The sequence below is a fragment of the Corylus avellana genome, chromosome 11, assembly GCF_965113065.1.
Source record: "Corylus avellana chromosome 11, dhCorAvel1.hap1.2, whole genome shotgun sequence".
Lineage (NCBI taxonomy): Eukaryota > Viridiplantae > Streptophyta > Magnoliopsida > Fagales > Betulaceae > Corylus > Corylus avellana.
This window is the reverse complement of record NC_142500.1, coordinates 15,623,098-15,646,307: the sequence shown is the minus strand read 5'-3', so window position 1 is coordinate 15,646,307 and position 23,210 is coordinate 15,623,098. Positions and strand designations below refer to the sequence as shown.

The window sequence follows — 23,210 nt, the reverse complement described above, 5'->3', positions numbered from 1 at the left end:
TGTTTATTTTATATTTATTAAAAAAAATTTGTTTATTTTGATCTGTATTTATTTTGAATGTTCAAAATTATATGAGTTTTATTTGTATTAAAATATAATAGGTCTATATTTTAATTCATTTGAATGTTTTATGGGATTTTTATTTTTATTTATTTTTTTCATTTTGTGTGACTTACTCGGATTTTCATGCATTTTTGGATTTTTTTTTTCTTCTCTTCTTAAGAGCAAAAGAAGGAATTTTTTTTTTTTTTTTTTTTTTAAATTTGATTGTTGTACATAAAAGGAACATAAACTCTTTCAAAACACTAAATGTACAATGAAGCATTGAACCTGATGTGAGATGATTTATTTGATTGCCTTAAATGTTGAGTGAAATTATTTGTTTTTGTTTATTTTGCTCTGTATTTTTTTTTTCCTAAATGTTCAGAATTTATGAATTTTATTTGTATTAAGATATAACAGGTATCTCTTTCCCTGATTGATAGATATCAAGGATCGATTTTAATTGTTGTTAATTTGCAATTAGTTTATTTGATGAAATATGTGTTTTTCTTCAAAAAAAAAATAAAAATGTTTGGGTTATGAAATTTGCATTTGAAGGGGTGTGTTTAGAGAGAATGATAAATGATGTAGCGAAGAAGTAAATAGTCTATTTATTTTTATTTTATTTTTTGTGGTTATGTGCTTTCGATTCCATTTTTTTGTCTCTATTTTTTGTTTTAATTTTTATAATATTTTTTTTTACTGTAAAAGTAGTTTTTTTTTTTAAAATGTTATATATACGAATGATTATCGAAAGAAAAAATATCTAATTGACATGACTGCTTTCTATACCTATGAATTTCATTTGAATTGAGAAAAGTATATGGAAAAAAACTTTATAATGCAAAAGTATGGTTGGAAGAAAAAAAGCTCTATTTGATTGGACTTCATCCTATACCTTATGAATTTCATTGCTTATTTTGTTTATGCTTTTGAGTGAAGAAGAAAGATAAATGATATAATTCATTTATTTTTTAACCATGATTTAATGAAAGTTTTTTTTTATTTTGGGTAGCCAATTAATTAATTGAATGAGGAGAAGGAAATTAGTTGGTGTAATTTATCAAACTTCTCTATTTGAAAGTATTTTAAATAAACTTCTCTCCCAATGCTTTTTTTTTTTTTTTTTGGGAAATTGTATATAAAATCCTTAGGTAAACGCGCCTTTATTAAAAACTCCCTGGGTTTTTTTTTTCCGGAAATTTAGTCCCTGGGTCACTCGAAACTACTAGAAAACTCCCTACCGTCAATTTTTGTTAACTGCCGTTAGTCCACTCAAAACTCACCGTTTCATCTGATTAAAATATTAATTTTTTATTAATTTAATTTAAAAAAATTAAACTTTTTTTTTAAAAAAAAAAAATAAAAAAATTGAAGGGTTGCCAGGGGTGGCCGGGCCACCCCTGGCCACCCCCCAACCTTTAAGGGGTGGCCGCAAGCCACCCCAGGGGTGGGTTGACCACCCCTGGGGTGGCTTGCGGCCACCCCTTAGGTGGTTTGGGGTGGCCTGCGGGCCACCCCTCCAAGCCAGGGGTGGCTCGCGGCCACCCCAAACCACCCCTGGGGTGGCCGCGAGCCACCTCTGGCCACCAGGGGTGGCCCGCAGGCCACCCCAAACCACCCGGGGGTGGTCCTGGGTTGGCTTGCGGCCACCCCTTAAGGGTTGGGGGGTGGCCAGGGGTGGCCCGGCCACCCCTGGCCACCCTTCAATTTTTTTTTTTTTTTTTTTTTTTAAAGTTTAATTTTTTTAAATTAAATTAATAAAAAATTAATATTTTAATCAGATGAAACGGTGAGTTTTGAGTGGACTAACGGCAGTTACCAAAAATTAACGGTATGGAGTTTCTAGTAGTTTCGAGTGACCCAAGGACTAAATTTCCGAAAAAAAAACCTATGGAGTTTTTAATAAAGGCGCGTTTACCTAAGGATTTTAAATATAATTTCCCTTTTTTTTTTTAAAGCTTTATAGAAGGTTTTTATTTTTTTATTTTATTTTATTTTTATTTTATTTTTTATTTTTTGGTCATTTATACATCCACTAATTATTATTATTCTTTTCTGTCCTATCATTTTTAAAAGGGAAATTATATATAAACTCCTTAGGTTAACGCGCTTTTATTAAAAACTTACTGAGTATTTTTTTTTTAGAAATTTAGTCATTGGGTCACTCGAAACTACTAGAAAACTCTATATCGTCAATTTTTTGCCAACTGCTGTTAGTCCACTCAAAACTCCCCGTTTTATCTGATTAAAATATTAATTTAATTTAAAAAATTAAATCTAAAAAAAAATAAAAAATTGAAGGGTGGCCAAGGGTGGTGGTGCCACCCTTGGCCACCCCCCCCCCCCCCCCAACCCCTATGGGGTGGCCTGCGTGCCACCCCAAACCACCAATGGGGTCGCTCGAGCCACCCCTTAGGTGGCTTGGGGTGGCTCGCGGCCGCCCCTTTCCAACCATGGGGTGGTTTGCCCACCCCTGGGGTGGCTTGCGGCCACCCCCAGGTGGTTTGGGGTGGCCTGCGAGCCACCCCACCCCCCCATTGGGGGTTTGGGGTGGCCCGCAAGCCACCCCTCCACCCATGGGGTGGCAACGAGCCACCCCATGGGTGGTTTGGGGTGGCTTGCGGGCCACCCCAAACCACCTGGGGGTGGCCACAAGCCACCCCATAGGGGTTGGGGGGGTGGCCAAGGGTGCCACCCATGGTCACCCTTCAATTTTTTTTTTTTTAATTTTTTAATTTTTTAATTTTTTAATTTATTAAAGATTTAATTTTTTAAATTAAATTAATAAAAAATTAATATTTTAATTAGATAAAACAGAGAGTTTTGAGTGGATTAACGGCAGTTAACAAAAATTGACGGTAGTGAGTTTTCTAGTAGTTTCGAGTGACCCAAGGACTAAATTTCCAAAAAAAAAATACACAGAGAGTTTTTAATAAAAGCGCGTTGACTTAAGGAGTTTATATATAATTTCTCTTTTTAAAACGACCCGTGCATTGCACGGCCCTCTCCCCTTAGTCCATCTCTGTCCATATCTTTTCACTTAAAGGGTCGATGTTATAGGTTTTATGAAGATTAATGCTGCTTAGCTATTACATCTTTTACTATAATTTCCTTATAAACTAGTTTTAGTAAAATGTGTTAAAGAATTGCAATTTCCATGGCCAGCAGATAATAGATGATGTACACTGTACAGATATTGGTATCAATGGCTGTGTGGCTCAGTTCTATAGAGATAAAAGAAAAAAAAATAAAAATGAAAGACTAATAAAATTAGGGGAATGTTAGGTATGCTCTTAATCATAGGTGAATATTATTATTATTATTATTATTATTTTTTTAAAAAAGTGGCCCTTATTTCTCTCATTCAGTTTTTGGAAAATAATATTTAACTACCATCAAGAACACCTAGCATTTCCCATAAAATTAAGATGGCTATCGTTTATATCCGGGAAATGCTAGATATTCTCCTAATTTTTTCTTGGTATTCTCCTAGTCCTAGTTGAATATTATTTTCTAAAAACTGAGTGAGAGAAATAAGGGCCACAATTTTTATTTTTTTTGCTTTTTTAGAAAATAATATATAACTAGGACCATGAGAACACCATGAGAGTACTAGAAGAGCACCTAATATTTCTCATGAAATTAAGATGATTTGGCTATCGTTTATATCCGGGAAATGCTAGATGTTCTCTTAATATTCTCTTGGTCGTAGGTGTAAATTATTTTATAAAAAATGAGTGAGAGAAATAAGGACCACTCTTTTTTTTTTTTTTTTTTTTTTTTTAGAAAATAAAATTGACCTAAAATTAAGAAAACACCAAGAAAACACATAGCATTTCCCTTTATATCCGCACATTAAAGCTTTTTCTCCATTAATTTAGGATAAATCATTTAAATCACTTAATTTAGGGTAGTCAAATTCTATGAGGATAAATGTCTCCATCTTTATCTCTTTCGAATGCGTAGGAGTTAGGACACAATAACAAGGCAAAGGCAAAGACTATTTATAATAGAACGTGATGTCAAAGTCTCTTGTTGCATACAGTTGAACCTGCCATGGCTTGGACATGGACCATAGCCGTACTGGTGATGCTTGCTTATCTGCTGCGAGAATGGGCATGGAAAAGCGGTAAGAAAAAGAAGAAATTACCTCCTGGTCCACGAGGGTTCCCTTTCTTCGGGAGCCTTCATTTGTTAGGAAAATTACCTCACCGCGATCTGCATCGGCTAGCACAAAAACATGGCCCCATCATGTACATGCGCTTAGGCTTGGTCAATGCCATCGTTGTCTCATCGCCTCAGGCAGCTGAGCAGTTCCTTAAAGCACACGACCGGGTGTTTGCTAGTAGACCCCCTCTTGAGGCTGCAAAGCACCTCTCTTATGAGCAGAAGAGCTTGTCCTTTGCTCCATATGGCTCTTATTGGCGCAACATACGGAAGATGTGCACCCTTGAATTGCTTAGCAATCATAAAATCAATTCTTTCAAACCCATTAGACAAGAAGAGCTTGGCCTTCTGATAAAGTTTATTCGAGAGGCTGCCGGCGATTGTGCTGCCGTTGATCTGAGCGCCAAGGTTTCGTCTCTCAGTGCGGATATGAGTTGCCGTATGGTGTTTGGGAAGAAGTACGCGGACGAGGATCTTGATAAGAGGGGATTCAAGGCTTTAATCCATGAAGGCATGCAAGTAGCGGCAACTCCTAACCTTGGTGACTATATTCCTTTCATTGCGCCCCTTGATCTGCAGGGGCTGATACGACGGATGAAGGCTGTTAGTAAGATCTTTGATGACTTTTTTGAGAAGATCGTCGATGAGCATGTCCAATCCCAGGACCAAAATAAGACCAAGGACTTTGTTGATGTCATGTTGAGCTTCATGGGATCTCAAGAATCTGAGTACCGTATTGAACGCCCCAATATCAAAGCTATAATTCTGGTAATTATTCATACATGCAACTTTCTATAGTTTTAGCAGGGTCTCCTCCAAATTATCATGTATCAAATTATTGAGTTATTTTTTACTCCAATTAATTCTTTGTTAGGTTTTAGTGTGTTGGTAAATTTAGAGTCTTAGTAATAGGTTTTCAAGACCTCAATCGTAAACTCGATCATCAATAATAGTTTCGTAAGTATTGACTGATTTTAATTACGTGCCAATTTTATTTCAAGCTTTATGCAATGTTGGTAAGAAGCGTTGTGGTTAATTATGAGATTTTGAAATTGCTAGGATTGAATTTTGTACCCCTATAAAATCTTGTGTATCTAAGAGCACTCACAGCCACAGCAGCTTTAAATTATTTTCCATTGTTTCAAATAATGTTAATTTTTTGACAATCATTAATGTTAGAATATATTCAAAATATATAATATATTTTGATATTTTGATATTCATCATAATTACTGATTTGATATATTTTCCCTGTATATATATATTTTGATATTATTATGCAATATTGTACATTAATTCTGTGATTGTATTTCCTTGTTTATTTGGTGTTATTCAACTATAAATAGGCCTCTTTGCATACAGTTCAATATACACAAAAATATAGTATTCAGTTTCATCCCTATATTTTTTAGTTTATTTTAACATGGTATCAGAGCCAAGTTTTGGCCTTGTCTAGAGAAGTAGGAAGTTAGTACGTTGCCCACTCAATTCAAAGGCTTTTTCGATCTTGTTTTGGTATAACTATTATACCAACAGGCTCAAAAAAGGTCCAATCTATCCTGTGGAGTTCTCAAATTGTCGTTTTAAAGTTCAACGCGCTCTCACGCGCTGTTGTAAGTGTCTGTGTCACTGTTCACGCGCCTCACCCGCCATTGCCGGCCACCACGCGCCGCCCAGTCAGCGGTTTTTCAAAAAAAATACCGCTAGAATCCAGATCGGAGGCTGCCGATCTACTAGCTTGTTGAAAGCACGCGCCACCAGGAGATCCCATGCGCTGCCACAACTTTCTATGGAATTTTGAACCGCCGCACGCGTTGTTTCCGGCCACCACGCGCCACCCAGTCAGCGGTTTTTCAAAAAAAATACCGCCAGAATCCAGATCGGAGGCTGCCGATCTACTGGCTTGTTGAAAGCACGCGCCACCAGGAGATCCCATGCGCTGCCACAACTTTCTGTGGAATTTTGAACTGCCGCACGCGCTGTTTCCGGCCACCACGCGCCGCCCCTGTCAGCCGTTTTCAGAAACGAATCACAGATTCGTGATCGGAGGCTGCCAATCTGTCGAACTAGTTGAAGCACGCGCCGCCACCTTTGTAAGTTGTTTTTTTGAGCTCACCTAGTTACACTACAATCGGCCACACTAGATTTATTTCTGATTTTTGAGCCCACAGACTTGTAATACACTCAGCCACACCAGATCTCAGCCCCTTTTTAACCAAGCCTATATTCCTTATTATACACTTAGCCACACCAGATCCTAACCCTTAAAAACAGCTCATATCCCCTATCATACACTTGGCCACACCAGCTTCGATCCTCTCACCAGGCTCACATAACCTATCCTACACCTAACCACACCAGATTATGTTCCAAAAAAAATAAAAAAAAAAAAAAAAAAAAAAATGGTCGTACCTATTACCACTCTCCCAAACACCAAAGATATTTCCCAACCTATCCCTATTATTCTCGATGGTTCCAATTACCTGGCTTAGTCTCAAAATATGAGTGGGTGGCTCAAAGGACATTGTCTTTGGGAGTATGTTTCTGGTGAAGAACCTAAACCTCTTGCTGGAGAAGAGGAACCCGCTGCGGCTTTCTCTACCCGCGTCCGCACATGGAAAAGTATCCATTACAGGATTATCTCTTAGTTCTCCAACACTTATGTCGTCTCCATCAGCATGACATTTGGCAGGCTTGACAATGCCAAAGATGTCTGGGACATGTGAGCTCAGCGCTACAGTGCTACCGATCTTGCTCAGCAGTTTCAGATTGTGACCAAGCTTCATCGCATGCATTAGGAACTAGGTCAGAGTATTACTGATTTTTATTCACAAATGACTTATTTTTGGAATCAATTAGCAGTATGTGAGCCTAAATGGAGGAATAAGGTTGATGCCTCTAAGTACATCGCTTTTCTCGATAGCATGCGCCTAGCCGAGTTTCTTGCGGCAATTCGAGATGAGTTTGAGCATACTTGAGCTTCTCTTTTTCACCGCTCACCGCTGCCATCCTTGGAAAGTGCTTTCAGTGAACTTGTTTCAGAAGAGACCCGATTCTCCACTATGAAGTTACACACCTCTGAGATGGTTTTGGCCACTGCATCCCGCAATATGCGTGCCCTTAATTCTATTTCTGCCGGGCCTTCCTCATCCAATCAGAATATCCAGTGCCATTATTGTCAGAAATTTGGCCACAAGTATAGTGAATGCAGAAAAAGGCTCTCTCGTGGGAATCATCGAGCTCCTAGTCATAAGGCTGCTGCGGTCACTCATACTGATACATTAGATATGTCTTACACCGATGTTGCACCCCAACCTAGTACCCTTTCTCTGGCAGAAATCGAAGCTCTCATTCATTAGGTTTTATCTAAGTCCAATCTTAATACCACCATGTCCACCACACCAAGTAAGTCCCCTTGGTATATTAATTCTGCTTGTTGTAATCACATGACACCGAATTCTTCCATATTTCTGCAAAATCTGTGTTACCTAGGACTACCACCATTTACACTGCTAATGGTTCCCATCTTGATGTTAGTCACATTGGGTCTGTTTCTACTCATCAACTCTCTTTGTCTAATACATACTGGGTGCTTAATCTCTCGTTAAATCTTTTATCTGTTGGTTAACTAATTGGGACCGTCTGTAAGATTGGACATTTGTTCGAGCTTTCATCACTCCATCTTCCTCCTGCTGTGTCTGCTGCCACTCCATCTCGGTCTCCCTCTATCACCCTCAGTTTATGACACTCTTGTTTAGGACATGCATCTATTTCTCGTATTCATTCTTTAGCTACAAGCGGTCAGTTAGGGTACGTTGAGTCTGAGTCATTTGATTGTGTTGCGTGTCAAGTTGAAAAACAAAGTGCTTTACCTTTTAATAATAATGCATCTGTTTCTTCAGCTCCTTTTGATTTGGTGCATTCTGATCTATGGGGTTCTGCGCCTATTCCCACCATGGGTGGATCCCGCTATTTTGTAATTTTTGTGGATGATTATTCTCGATATACATGGCTTTATCTTTTACAAAATCAGTCTGAACTTCCAAAAATTTACTCTAAATTTCAACAGATGGTTCAAACCCAATTTTCCAGAAACATAAATTTTTTTTTGTTTTGATAATGCCATGGAATATCGTGACTCTACTTTCCTTAATACCCTCAAACAAAATGGCACTCTCCCTCATCGCTCATGCCCAAATACTTCTCAACAAAATGGTCGTGCTGAACGTAAACACAGGCACATCTTAGACACTGTTAGGGCTTTGCTCCTATCTGCTTCTATTCCTGAACACTTTTGGGGTGAAGCCGCTCTTATCGCTGTTTATACCATTAATAGGGTCCTGTCTCCCACTACCTTAAATAGGTCCCCTTATGAACTCTTGTATGGTTCTCCCCCTGATTACCAATCTCTCCGCATCTTTGGTTGTGTTTGTTTCGTGCTTCTTCCACCCTATGAACGAACAAAATTAGAACCTTGTTCTTGTCTATGTTGTTTTCTTTGGTATGGCATTGAACACAAATGATATCGTTGTTATGATCCTATTTCCAAATGGCTCCGCATCTCGCGGCACGTCACTTTTTGGGAACATAGGTTCTTTAGTGATATGGAGTCTTTTCCTACTAGTCCCTCTAATTCTTCTCCTATCTTCACTAATGTCTCATTTGATTTGCTCCCCGACACTAGTGATCTTGATACAGGGATGACAAGCTCTCTAGACGACATTCCAACCGTTGACCCCAATGACTCTGCCCCGCCTGTTGATCCATCTACTCTTGAGCCAGCTCCCTCTGTCCCTCATCGTTTGACTCGGGTAAAATCTCTTCCTTCCCACCTTCATGATTATCACTGTTATTCTGTTTTTGCTACTCTACATGAACCTCACTCCTTTCGTAAGGCTCATACTAACCCTCTTTGGCAGAATGTTATGTCTGAAGAACTTAATGCCCTTTCCAAAACCCATACTTAGGACTTAGTTGATTTACCTCCAGGCAAAACTGCGGTAGGGTGCAAGTGGGTATACAAGATTAAGACAAAATCTGATGGATCTATTGAGCGAAACAAGACATGTCTTGTGGCAAAGGGGTTCAATTAGGAGTATGGTATTGATTATGAGGAGACTTTTGCGCCGGTGGCTCGCCTTACTTCTGTTTGATCCTTCATTGCTGTGGCTTCTGTGCGTCGTTGGGATCTTTTTTAAATGGATGTGAAAAACGCATTTCTTAATGGTGATTTTAGTGAAGAAGTTTATATGCAACCTCCTCCTGGTTACAATCATCCACCACACAAGGTTTGCCGACTTCATCGAGCTTTGTATGGTCTGAAATAGGCTCCACGAGCTTGGTTTGCTAAATTCAGTTCCACTATTGCGCAAATTGGGTTTGTTTCTAGCCCCAATAACTCTGCTCTTTTTATCCGGCGATTTGATGCTGGTCTCATTCTACTCTTACTATATGTTGATGATATGATTATTACTGGAGATAATACTGTTGGTATTTGTAACCTTCAACAATTTTTGAGTCAACAATTTGAGATGAAGGACTTGGGTTTTCTCAGCTACTTTCTTGGATTGGAAGTGTCTTCTGATCCAAATGGTTACTATCTCTCTCAAGCCAAATATGCTTCAGATCTCCTTTCACGAGCTAGCCTTACTGATTGTAAAATTGTTGATAGCCCTCTAGAGACAAATGTCAAACTTCGTGCCACTGATGGTGAGCTACTTTCTGATGCCACTCTCTATCGATAGTTAGTTGGAAGTCTCATCTATCTTATTGTGACACGACCGGATATTGCCTATGCAGTCCATCTTGTTAGTCAGTTTATGACCGCGCCATGCTCAGTTCATTATGCGGCTGTTCTTCGCATCCTTCGCTACGTGAAGGGCACCTTGTTTCATGGTTTGCATTTCTCTTTTCACTCATCATTAGACTTACATGTATATTCAGATGCTAATTGAGCAGGTGATCCCACTAATCGTCATTCCACCACGGGTTATTGTTTCTTACTTGGTGATTCTCTCATCTCTTGGCGTAGCAAGAAATAATCTGTTGTTGCCCGCTCTAGCACTGAAGTTGAGTATCGTGCTCTTGTTGACACCACCTCTGAGCTCCTCTGGCTCCATTGGCTCCTACAAGATATAGGTGTTTCTCAGATATCTAGTTCTCCTATCTTTTGTGAGAATCGAAGTGCGATTCAGATTACTCATAATGATGTATTTCATAAACGTACTAAACACATTGAGATCGACTGTCATTTTGTGCGTCATCATCTTTTGTAGGGGACTATCCGTCTCTGTCCTATTGCTTCCGCTTATCAGCTGGCCGATGTGTTCACCAAAGCACATCCACTTGGACGGTTTCGTGATCTTGTTTCCAAACTTAAGTTGGCATCTACATTACCATCTTCAGTTTGAGGGGGGATGTTAGAATATATTCAGAATATATTTTAATATTTATCATAATTGCTGATTTGATATATTTTCCCTGTATATAAATTTTGATATTATTGTGCAATATTGTACATTAATTCCGTAATTTGTATTTCCTAGTTTATCTGGCCTTATTTAACTATAAATAGGCCTCTTTGTATACAGTTCAATATACATAGAAATATAGTATTCAGTTTTATCCCTATATTCTCTAGTTTATTTTAACTTATATATTCTAACAATTAATTTCCTTGTAGGACATGCTTGTAGGCTCAATGGACACTTCAGCAACAGTAATTGAGTGGGCACTGTCAGAACTAATCAAGAATCCTCAGGTAATGAAGAAAGTTCAAAAGGAGTTGGAAGATGTGGTGGGGTTGGAGAGGATGGTAGAGGAATCAGACTTGGATGGGTTGGAATACTTGGACATGGTTTTGAAGGAAACCTTTAGGCTACATCCACTACCATTGTTGCTACCTCACGAGGCCATGGAAGCTTGCACAGTTAATGGCTTCCACATACCCAAAAAGTCTAGAATCATGGTAAACGTATGGGCAATTGGGAGAGACCCAATTGCTTGGAATGATGTAGAGAAGTTCTTCCCGGAAAGGTTTGTCGGAAGTAACATAGACGTCCGGGGACGGGACTTCCAACTGATTCCGTTTGGCTCCGGCAGAAGAGGGTGCCCGGGGATGCAATCAGGTCTAACTGTGGTTCGGCTAGTGGTGGCACAAATTGTCCATTGCTTTGATTGGGAGCTTCCTAATAACATGCAGCCAACTGAGCTGGACATGAGTGAAGAGTTTGGTCTTACAACTCCAAGAGCAAAGCCTCTACTTGCAATTCCTACTTATCGCCTACGCAATTGAAACTAGTCTTCTTTTCCTTTCTTGTTTTCCCATGTAATTTTTTCAAAACTCCTTCATGAATAATAATACCAAATAATAACCCATAAGATTAAGGTTCTCCATCTCCATCTTCTTCTCAACATGCAATCCCCAAATACTTATTATATTTGGTGATAAGAAAAAAAGAAAAAAAAGAAGTGTAATAATTAATATTGAAAAGTGAAAAATTAGTATTGAAAGGTGGAAAAGTTTTGTTTTATAGTGATTTTTTTATTTAAATAGAAGTAAAAAGTGAATGATGTGATATAAAAAATTAGAATGTTTTAATATTTATTTTTTGAAAAAAAGAGATAGTATTTGGGGGTGGGAGCGTGTGTTTAACAAACACCCTTTGGTCGTGTTTGCCAATGGACACCAAAAGAATCTCAAACTATTTATCTCAAATTCAACTCAAACATTTTTACTTTTTACATTATATCAATCACATTTAACTATTCAAATAAAAAAATCGGTACAAAACATTTTTTTTTTCTTTTCATACAAAATATTCTTACTTACTTTTTTTTTTTTTTTTTTTCACATCAATTAAATCTGCTGCATTTTCATGTTACTTCCCTTTTTAAGGCCAATGAAAAACATAGCCTCTATATGACTTTGTTTGGCAAAGCATTTTCCTTAGATACTGTAGTTGATGGAAAAAAAAAAAAAAAAAAGGTAAGAATGTTTGGTATAAAAAAGTGATATTGAAAAGTTAAAAAGTTTTGTTTTGTTTTGTTTGGTATAATAATTACTTAAGATTAAGAGAATATTTAACATTTTTCATATATAACGATGGCTTTTTTTCTTCTTATACTTTGCTCTAAAAAACTGCTAAAAAAAATTTATGGTATTGATTTGAATTAGAAATACAATACTTTTTATTTTTATTAAATTTAGTAATTTTACCTGACGGGTCAAGTTTCTGGCCGTAAAAGAAGATTTTAAACCACAATGAGTTTTTTGTTTTTTATTTTTATTTTTTAAAATTGCAATTTCAAGGCCAGTAGAAAATAGACAGTGTAGACCACTAGACTGTACAGATATTGTATCTCAGCTGTGTGGTCTCATCTGTATCATTTGTCTCCATCTCTTTTGAATCTTTGGGAAACAATAAACAAAGGCAAAGGCAAAGACTAACGTGAATTAGGTGATGTCCAACTTTCCCCCAAATTATGCCCGATATACATGGGTTGACATTTTTTGTCTTTTAACTAGTTGCAGGTGAGGTGACCCTGCCATAACTGCGCGCATCTGAATCAAACATGCCCACCGCCATGGCTTGGACATGGACCATAGCCACAGTACTGGTGATGCTTGCTTATCTCCTCCGAGAATGGGCATGGAAAAGCAGCAGCAAGATGAAGAAATTACCTCCTGGTCCAAGAGGGTTCCCTTTCTTCGGGAACCTTCACATGTTGGGGGAATTACCTCACCGTGATCTGCATCGACTAGCCCAAAAGCATGGCCCCATCATGTACTTGCGCTTAGGGTTGGTGAATGCCATTGTTGTCTCATCGCCTCTGGCTGCGGAGCAGTTCCTTAAAGCACACGACCAGGTGTTTGCTACTAGACCCCCTCTTGAGGCCGCAAAGCACCTCTCTTATGAGCAGAAGAGCTTGTCCTTCGCCCCATCCGGCTCCTATTGGCGCAACATACGCAAGATGTGCACCCTCGAATTGCTTAGCAATCACAAGATCAATTCCTTCAGACCCATGAGAAAACAAGAGCTTGGGCTTCTGATAAAGTTTGTTCGAGAGGCTGCGGCGGCGGCCAGCGGCGGCGATTGTGCTGCCGTTGATCTGAGCGCCAAGGTTTCGTCTCTCAGCGCCGATATGAGTTGCCGTATGGTGTTTGGGAAGAAGTACGCGGACGAGGATCTTGATGAGAAGGGATTCAAGGCTTTAATCCATGAAGGCATGCAAGTGGCGGCAACTCCGAACCTCGGTGATTATATTCCTTTTATTGCGCCGCTTGATCTGCAGGGGCTAACACGGCGGATGAAGGCGGTTAGTAAGATATTCGATGACTTTTTTGAGAAGATCATTGATGAACATGTCGAATCCCAGGATGAAAATAAGACCAAGGACTTTGTTGATGTCATGTTGAACTTCATGGGATCTCAAGAATCTGAGTACCGTATTGAACGCTCCAATATCAAAGCTATAATCCTGGTAATTATTCATACAACTCCTCCAAATTATCATATATCAATTTATATTCAATTATTTTTTAGTCCAATTAATTCTTTGTTTTGAAGGCCTCAATTAATTGTAAACTGTGATTAATTCCTTTTAACTTACTCATTAAGACTTGCATGCACGGCACTACAATGACATTTGAGTTTGTTTGGAATTTCTTTAACAGTATTTTTAATAAATAAAAAATTGTGCTAAACAAAAACTGATATTTTTAGTAAAATACTACACTTTTGAGAAATTTTTAAATTTAAAAGTTTTATTTTTCAACGTAATAAAAAACATGCTCTAAGAATGATGATATTACTCCAACGACCATTCAAATTTAAATTTTGGTTGGAATTCAAAGTTTGTCCAACGACCATTCAAATTTAAATTTTGGTTGGAATTCAAAGTTTGCCCATAATCTGTAAATGTTTTATTGGATTCCCATTTTTTGGAATTTTTTGTTTGAATTTGAGAAAATTCATGGAGAGTGACATAAGGGATACGGGGTGCTCGTGAAGGTCTTTGGGATCAGGATCCCCAACAATAGTGGGAAATTGCCCATGGGTTTTTTTGTTAATCTGGACCCTCCAATGTCATCCAATGGCCACCAATATGCCACGCGTTTCACTAATAATAAAATAATAAAATATTATTTATATTTAAAAAATAAATATAAAATAAAATAATAATAAAATAAATTATTAAAAAACATGGGGTGGTTTGGCCACCCCAGCTCCCTAGGGCCAAACCCATTTTTTTTTTTTGGGTTTGGCCTTGGCCACCCCCAACCGGCCCTTGGGGGTGGCTGAAGCGACCCCCAGGCTGAGTTGGGGTGGCCAAAGCCGCCAAACCACCCCAAGTTTTTTAATAATTTATTTATTATTTTATTTTATATTTATTTTTTTAATATAAATAATATTTTATTATTTTATTATTAATAGGACACGTGACATATTGGTGGCCGTTGGATGACATTGGATGGTCCAAATTAACCAAAAAAACCATTGGCAATTCCCCAGCTATTACTGGAGATCCTGATCCAGGTCTTTGGGCAGTCCAAAGTGTGAAGCTCACCTACCTGAACAAGTCGGACCCCACACCTCCTCTCTTATCGATTGCTTGGGCAAATAACTCCAAGAAATCCCATTCCTATCTTCTTAGCAAAAACAACACATGCACAATATTCTTTTTCAACTTTATTTCACTTTTCTTGAATTAGTAATCATTCTTTAACACTAGTGGAGAAAAGTGTTGGAGGTTTTAAGGGGAGAAAGTGGAAATGAATCGATGGATGTTGATATAAATGTTAAAAAAGTTGTTAGGTAATATGAAGAGTTTGATTTTCTTAATTAAAAAGAAATGATGGGGAAATAGTAGCCAAACATAGCATTATAATTGGGTATTCGAAGATTAATGTTAGCTCTTTTGGTACTTTTTTGTAGCCTATAACATCTTGTGTATCCAAGAGCACTCACAACAACCTCTAATTATTTGCTATTGCTTCAAATAATGTTAATTTTTTTGACAATCATTTCTTGTAGGACATGCTTGTAGGCTCAATGGACACTTCAGCAACAGTCATTGAGTGGGCATTGTCAGAACTAATGAAGAATCCTCAAGTAATGAAGAAACTTCAGAAGGAGTTGGAAGTTGTGGTGGGGTTGGAGAGGATGGTAGAGGAATCAGACTTGGATGGCTTGGAGTACTTGGACATGGTTTTGAAGGAAACCTTCAGGCTACACCCAATACCATTGTTGCTACCTCACGAAGCCATGGAGGATTGCACAGTTAATGGTTTCCACATACCCCAAAAGTCTAGAGTCATAGTAAACATATGGGCAATTGGGAGAGACCCAAGTGTTTGGAATGATGCAGAGAAGTTCTTCCCGGAAAGGTTTGTCGGAAGTAATGTCGACGTCCAGGGACGGGACTTCCAACTTATTCCGTTTGGCTCCGGTAGAAGAGGCTGCCCGGGGATGCAATTGGGTCTAACGGTGGTTCGGCTAGTGGTGGCACAGCTTGTCCATTGCTTTGATTGGGAGCTTCCAAATAATATGCAGCCAAATGAGTTGGACATGACTGAGGAGTTTGGTCTTACAACTCCAAGGGCCAAGCATCTACTTGCAATTCCTACTTATCGCCTACACATATAAAGAACACTATAGGGAGAGTTTAATTTCTTCAATTGTCCCACAAAATTCTTGATTTTTCTTGGTTTTGTGTGGGAGAGTTATGAGTTGTGTATTTGTAGATTCAGCGAACGACTATGCCACTTTTTTTTTTTTTGTTTAAAAAAAAAAAAAAATCAAAGAAGAGAATTTTCCAAACATTATCATTTATCTAGGTAAACTCATAAAAAAACATACTTTGTTTATATATATATATATATATATATATATATATAGGCTTACCGGCATTTTTTGTAGTGGTGAAAAAAAACATAACGCTGCAAGAAATGGTTTTTACCAACATTTTTCCTAATTGCGGTTGTTGTAAGAACATTAGCAGCTAAGAGAATACATTTTGTGTTTGTGATGAATATTTAATAAAGTTAGGAAAGTGAATAGTTAAAATAAAAAGTGAAAATAAAGAGCGAGTGAAAAGTGTTTTGAAAAACTAGTATAGTTAATTTTTTTCCCTAAAAAAACAGATATTTTAGTTAAAATTTACTGAGCCAAAATGTGAATAGTCTAACTTGTCCACGTGTTTGTGTTCGGCCTGATACGTTACGATTGTCTTACAAGTAAGAACTCTCAACTTAGAAAAACTCATCATATGCTTCAACAGTTTATTTATCTTCTTCCATTCTCTTTTGAGAGTTCTTTCTTACAATATTCACTACAAAAAATTTGCTATTTTCTGATGTGGCAAACAGTACATGATTTTTGCCATGTCAGCATTTTCTGACGTGCTATTTTTAGCACATTAGAAAATGCTGACGCGCTAAAAAAAATGGCCGAAATTTTGAAAATTTTTCCTCTTCTTATTTTCCCTCAACTTTTTTCCTCTTTTTATTCTTCCCTCCTCATTTATTTTTCCCACTCTCTCTCTCTCTAGCCTCTCTCAATCTCCCTTCTCTCCATGGCAGATCGAAGAAAGCAGAAGAAGGAGAAGAAAAAGAAAAAGAAAAAGAAAATGAGAAGAGAAGAAGAAGAGAAGCTCCAGAAGAAAAAGAAAGGGAGAAGAGAAGAACAAGAGAAGCAGAAGAAAAAAATCAAAAATCAAAAATTAAAAAAAAATTAAAAAAAAAAAAAGGAGAAGAGAACAAGAAGAAGAGGAGGAAGAAGAAGAGAAGATAAGAAGATTAGAAGAGAGAGAGAGAAAAGTGAGAGCTGGAGAAAAGAAGAGAGAGAGAGAGAGAGAAAATTGAGATCTCTGCACCACAGAAATGTGTTTCATGGTGCAAAGATCTCTGCACCATGGTGTGCAGAGATCAATCTCTGCACCATGGTGTAGATCGAGAAACACAGATCTGCACGGCAGTGTGAGGGAGCTGCCAAGCAGAGGAATTCCAAAAAAAAAATAATAATAATAATTTAATTGAAAATTAATTTAAATTAATAAAATTTTTAATTGAAAAAAAAAAATTCCAGAAAAATTTTTTTAAAAAAATTAAATTTTTATTTAATTTTTCAATTTTTTGACGTATGAGATAGTAGAACGTTAGAAAATTTTGACGTTCTATCCACTGGCATGTCAGGAAAAAAATTTTCCTGACACCTATGCTTCTGACAATCAATGCGCGTCAGAAACGCCACGTCAGAAAAATTTTCTGACGTGTCAGACACCCTGACACGTCAAAAAACTCCAGTGAGAAAAAAATTGTTTTTTTGTAGTGATGTAATAGAAATTTGACACAACTTGCACTTTTTCTTATCGTTTGCTTCTCTCAGTTAGTGAAAGAAGCTCCTCCTCCTTTGCTCTAGGTAAAACCCTACCTCCTTGTGAGGGCTTTTACCACAGTTAGTGTGGTTGATTGGGGAGGAGAGAAGGTTTCCCAACTCCTTTCTCCTTCTCTTTCCTCTCAGATTCTAGTTTTCCCCATGGATTTTTCTTTTTTTGTCGCCCCTCGTACCCAATGTTTTTCACCATCTTTTGCCGACCACCGTTCCGTTGCCTTGGGTTGCTCGCCTCCTTCTCTGTTTGATTCCTCGCCGCTCGCCATCCTTCACTCTACTACCCGGATCTGCCTTGGATCATAGATGTGTTTTCTTTAAAACCCAATCTACTTTCCTTAGGTTGACACGGGTTTTCATGCGCTAGTCAACCGTCATCACCGGCCTCCCAGCTCCTCACCGCCATTTTACGATCCTTTGTTAGCCTTGCACGCACCATCGCATATTCCCCATGCCCCGATCAATGGGCTCCTCCACCTTCTTCACTGCTGTCACTACTGTTTGTTGGGTTTTATGTTGTATTTTTGCTCGTTGTTTTTGCTTTTTCCTTTATTTCCATGTATTTTTGTTGTTGTTTTGTTTGGGTTTTGTGGGTTTTAGTCTCTCTCTGATCTTAGGGTTTATTTTTGTAGTGGAGATTAGTGCTTCCAAAAACAGTACTCCATTCTCTTAGGTTCCAGATTCGGATCTTATAAGTGTCTTTCCTGTATCAACTTCGTTTGGGTGGGTGATGCTGTTCCTTGCTTGGGGTGTACATAGATGGGTTTAAATCTCTTGAGGTTCTTATACTTGTAATTAGGATTTGTGAACTTCTTGAGGTTTGTCACTCTTTGTGTGCTTCTTTTGCTTTTATAACCGTTTTATGTGGTCCATTGGAAAGGACCGGGTCATTTATTTGGTCCATTTTCTACTTTGGTTCTTACTTGCAATGTTATTTTTCGTTTTTTGGTTTGTTGTAGGGGAGCCCATCCATTTTCATTTTCCAATTTGATTAGAAAAAAAAAGAAAAAACAAAAAGAAAAAGAAATTCGACACATCAAGTAAAAACATCAAATACAATGAAGATGAAAACACTATATCTTTAATTCAAATTAATCTCATAAACTTTTCCATTAATTCTAACCTAACGCCCACCACTCACCACCGAAACCTCCCCACCTTTGAGCCCTCAACACCATAGTCTCTAAAACCAGCAAAGACGGTGGATCCCTTTTTATTAATGAGTATTTTATTTATGTGGTATTTAATTTATCAAGAGAAATAAAATTATTTGGTATAAATGATTATATTATTTTTAAGTGTTTCGAATTAAAATGTCTATCTCCTATCGGAGGAGAGTGTAAAACACTCTGTTTACATATATCACATCGATCTTCTTCTCTCTTGGATGTACGTTAGTAACGTAGCACCAGTGAGAGTAGGACAGATGAAGATCCGCAAAAAATATTAAAAAAAAAAAAAAAAAAAGGAGGTATCTCGGCATTGTCGGCAATGCGGCTAAGTTGTAATAGCAAACAAAAAGAATAACGATAAGGGTCTCCTCAATCTCCACCACACAATAACAAGGCAAATAATATAAATGGAGCCACTTGTTGGCTGAGTGACTAAGAGAAAACGAAATATATGGCGCTCAGTTTTTTTTTGTCTTTAACGTATATTTTGTTTTACAAAACGGTTGCTCACTGAAAACTTTAATAAATAATATATATAATCCTGCTCTACAACTTTCATCTACATATATATTTTCACCTTCAATTATATGAGCTTCAAACTTTCTCCCCGCCGGTATCAGTTGTATGCCTATCGGCCTATATGTGCTTCGTCGGCACCGGCAGGCTGGATAAGCATTTCACCCAAAATTGATCAGTCACCATATTTGAACAAAGACTATGAACTAGAAAAGTAAAAAAGAAAAATACTAGATGTACCTTCCTACCTACAATTTCGTGCACAATTTGATTTTTGTTAACACATAGATTGATCCCACATAGATTCGGTGCAATACAGTTGTTTTATTCCTACAAATGATGAGAATGATTTTTGTTTTTTTTTGCTATTTTACTTGGATGTGCCCTTAGTAGTATTTGTCTGCTTGAAACTGCACATGCAAGAAGGGCTTAAACAATAGGAATCGTAGGCACTCTCTCAATACTACTTACTTGTTCAAATATGTGCCTGAACAGCACAACCAGATTTTAATATCTATTCTCTTGTCCAATAAAAAAAAAGAAACAAGAAAAAAGAGAAGAAGAAAAATTAAAGGGGGTCAAGAAACGGGGCCTTTGGACTCCCTTGCCCAAGTGAACTCTTCGTTCGGGAGATAGAATTTCCCTATTCAAGCATGAAAACCTTCTTAACAGACTTGTACTTGAATAAAAAAGAACACGAATATATAATAAGTGGAATTATGGGGAATTCCAGTCCATTTTGACATTGAGTGTCACAAAGCTCAAATCTAGTAGATTATTCACATCCTGCTTAACAAATTTCTTCTCATTTTAACTAAAAAAATCACTTTATTTTGCGTCTCACCTTTCATTTTAGGCTCCGTTTACTTCGACGTAAAATAGTTTTCGTTGGAAAATATTTTCAAATAAGCCATTTTCTCTGAAAATGTTTTTTGTCGAAAACATTTTACGGCGTTTATCACGCACACAGGAAATTTTATATATATATATTTTTTTTTCCAATAAGGTCCCCGTAGGGACCTGCATGGGACTTGTTCAGGATCCCGCAGGGACATGCTTGGGATCCCGCTGGGACTTGACCAGGACTTGTCCGGGACCTCGTCTGGACCTGCTCGGGACTTGACCGGGACCCCACCAAGACTTGCCCGAGGCCCCGCCAGGACCCGCCCAGGACTTGATCGGCACCTAACCGGGACCCCACTGGGACTTGATCGGGACCGGCTCGGGACCTGGGACTTGACTGGGACCCCGCCGGGACTTGGACCAGGACCCGCCCAAGACCTGCCCGGGACCCCAACAGGAATTGGTCTGGACTCAACTAGGAAAGTCTCGGGTGGGTCCCGAGTAAGTCTAGTCAAGTTCTGGACGGGTCTCGACAGGGTCCCTGGCAAGTCTCGGGCGTGTCCCGGTCAAGTCCTGGGCAAGTCCTGGCGGTGTCCCAGGCAAGTTCCTTTCATTTCCCTGGCGGGTCCCGGACAAGTCCCGGGCAAGTCCCGGGTAGGTCCTAGGCAAGTCCCGGTTAGGTTCTGGTCAAGTCCCGGTGGGTCTCGGTCAAGTTCCGGGCAGGTCCCAGGTGGGTCCTAGGTGGGTCCCGGCAGGGTCCTGTCCAAGTCCCGGGCGGGTCCTGGGTTGGTTGGGGGCGGGTCCCAGTCGAGTTTTGGGCTAGTCTCGGTCAAGTCCCAGCGGGGTCTTGGTCAAGTCCCGGGCAAGTTCCGGTCAAGTCCCAGACGGGTCCCGGGCAGGTCCTGGTCAAGTCCAAGGCGAGACCCAGGCAAGTCATGGGCGAGTTCTAGTCAAGTCTTGGGCGGGTCCTGGGCAGGTTCCGGTCAAGTCTCGGGCAGGTTCTGGCGTGGTCCTGAGCGGGTCCTGGGTGAGTCTCGGTCAAGTTCCAGCAAAGTTTTGTGCGGGTCTTGGCAAGGTCCATCGATTTAAGAATGAGATGCTCGCAGTCAGAAAATGGTTTATGGTTTTCAAAACCGTAAACTATTTTTCGAAAATTAAAGAATAATTTTTGGTCAAAAGAAAAATATTTTCATCACTATTTTACGACAAAGTAAACACTGTAAAATGCGGAAATCATTTTCTAAAAATCATTTTATGTCGCAGTAAACGGAGTCTTAGTCATTATTTCTCAATGATTTCTTTACTCTGGGTAAGATAGGAAAAAAAAAAAAAAAAAAAAAAAACTAAAAAAAAAGCTAAAAAAAAGGGGATGGAGAATGACAGAATAAATATTTTTTTTTAAAAATTGTTTTAACATTTATATTTTATTGTATAACAACTTTTTGCTAAAATATTAAGAGGTGTATATGCTCTTAGCCGCCTTTTTGGGTACTTTTGTCTAGGGATGGAGCCATGAAGTTTTATGGGAGGGGACCAAAGCAATTTTTTTTTTTTTTTTTGGTTGAAGCGTGTAATGATTAGTACTTTTCTCTCTCTCTCTCTCTCTCTCTCTATATATATATATATATATATATATATATATATATATATATTTTCCTTCTTTTTCTAATCAATGTACTTAAATACATTGAGGAATTGAACTTAGAATTGTGTCATACTTTCCAATTAAATGTTTAAATTCTAACAAACAATATTCTCAATATTTAATAACCATAATATCCAAAGTACAAGACCACTTAGATTAGGAATTGAGCTTAGGGTACTAACCTCAAAAAGTGCGACCTGCGTTGAATTATTCTGCATCTCGTTGATTAACATGATATTCTCATAAGTGACACATAATCCAGGATCAAACTCCAATAAACTTTGTGCATTTTTTCTTTTGAAATAGTCAAGTATTGTATTTGACTTTCTCATCATTTACAAATAAATTTACATAATCATTTTGAGTCTTTAGAAAATAAAGAAAAAATAAGTGTAGGTTAACAATGAACAAACTCATATGAATAACATAATCATCACATAGACTTTAAGTTAAACATTACACTTTAACCCTATAATTATTATTTTCTACCTATTCCATTCATCTAGCAACTTACCCCAAATTTATAATACTAATATTCACATGCAATAATCAATATGATTATAATACGACATATTAGAACCTCAACCCCATGGGCATCAATTTCCATTGAACTCATAAAAGTCTAGGGTTAATTAACGCTTTAAATGTAATTAACACATCCAATTAGCAATCCTAGTGTTCACATACTAAAAGCTCAAATTTAATTCATACTATACAAATTAGGGTTTATGTCCATACTATAAACAATAGTGAAATTAAAGCTTTAAACCCATTAATCTAATAACCCGGATCTTAAATCATGTATAGAAATCCACTACACACAAAAACCCCTAGTTAATTTTAGGAATTTAGCTTCTTACTAAAATTCCCCCAAATTCGGACCTAATAAAAAATTTCCTAAATTATTATGATTTCAAACTTGAAATTCAATGGGTGGAACAAAAACTCAAAGAGAAACTAGAGATTTCTCAATGGCATTAGTTATAAAAACCCATCACAATAAAACCCATAAAAAATTCTCATACGGCCATACCAAATCAAGAACTAGAAATCCTCACAGAGAAAAGATCCAAGATTTACATACATATATAAAGAAAATAACAACAATAAAAAACACATAAATTTTCAAGTAGCAATAGGAATTTCCAAGTTTCCAAGCCGATAGCCAATCTATGAAAAAAAAAAAAAAAATCTACTTTTCAGATTCTTAACCAAATTTCCAAGCCAAACAATAGAAAAATTAACCAAAAGAAAAACCTAGGATTAATTTAAGAAGTAAGAACCAATCGGTGGAGGAGAGTTGGGGGGAACGGGACCTATCAATTTATTTTGAGGGGGACCAGTATATATACATATATATATTGTTTACTCCTTAAAATATCTTTTCTATCTTTTATGAGGAAGTGGGGGGGGGGGGGGGGGGGGGTGACA

The 23,210-nt window shown here is 37.9% G+C and overlaps 2 protein-coding genes across 4 annotated transcripts; both read left to right on the top strand.

The window, feature by feature from the left end:
• The first annotated feature begins 4,095 nt into the window (after positions 1 to 4,095).
• LOC132166677 (cytochrome P450 71AU50-like) lies at positions 4,096 to 11,506 on the top strand. The gene is made up of 2 exons (XM_059577538.2): positions 4,096 to 4,980; positions 10,895 to 11,506. Exons 1-2 carry the CDS (start codon positions 4,102 to 4,104, stop codon positions 11,504 to 11,506), a joined length of 1,491 nt encoding a protein of 496 aa, XP_059433521.2. The 5' UTR covers positions 4,096 to 4,101.
• Positions 11,507 to 12,611: 1,105 nt separating this feature from the next.
• Positions 12,612 to 15,974, top strand: LOC132165659 (cytochrome P450 71AU50). Of its 3 annotated transcripts, none has more exons than XM_088511683.1 (3): positions 12,612 to 12,671; positions 12,740 to 13,695; positions 15,249 to 15,974. In XM_088511683.1, the coding sequence occupies exons 2-3, from the start codon at positions 12,787 to 12,789 to the stop codon at positions 15,858 to 15,860; spliced, it is 1,521 nt and encodes a 506-aa protein (XP_088367809.1). In that variant the 5' UTR covers positions 12,612 to 12,671; positions 12,740 to 12,786; the 3' UTR covers positions 15,861 to 15,974. The 3 variants fall into 3 exon arrangements, with proteins under 3 accessions (XP_088367809.1, XP_059432293.2, XP_059432294.2); XM_059576311.2 differs by having other exon boundaries at positions 12,632 to 12,671; positions 12,746 to 13,695; XM_059576310.2 differs by having other exon boundaries at positions 12,622 to 13,695.
• Positions 15,975 to 23,210: the final 7,236 nt, after the last annotated feature.

Excerpts from the sequence above, each read along its gene's own strand:
- LOC132166677 (XM_059577538.2), top strand. The coding sequence starts at position 4,102 with ATGGCTTGGACATGGACCATAGCCGTACTGGTGATGCTTGCTTATCTG. Across the intron at positions 4,981-10,894 it reads ATATCAAAGCTATAATTCTG|GACATGCTTGTAGGCTCAAT; the intron begins GTAATTATTCAT and ends ATTTCCTTGTAG.
- LOC132165659 (XM_088511683.1), top strand. The coding sequence starts at position 12,787 with ATGCCCACCGCCATGGCTTGGACATGGACCATAGCCACAGTACTGGTG. Across the intron at positions 13,696-15,248 it reads ATATCAAAGCTATAATCCTG|GACATGCTTGTAGGCTCAAT; the intron begins GTAATTATTCAT and ends CATTTCTTGTAG.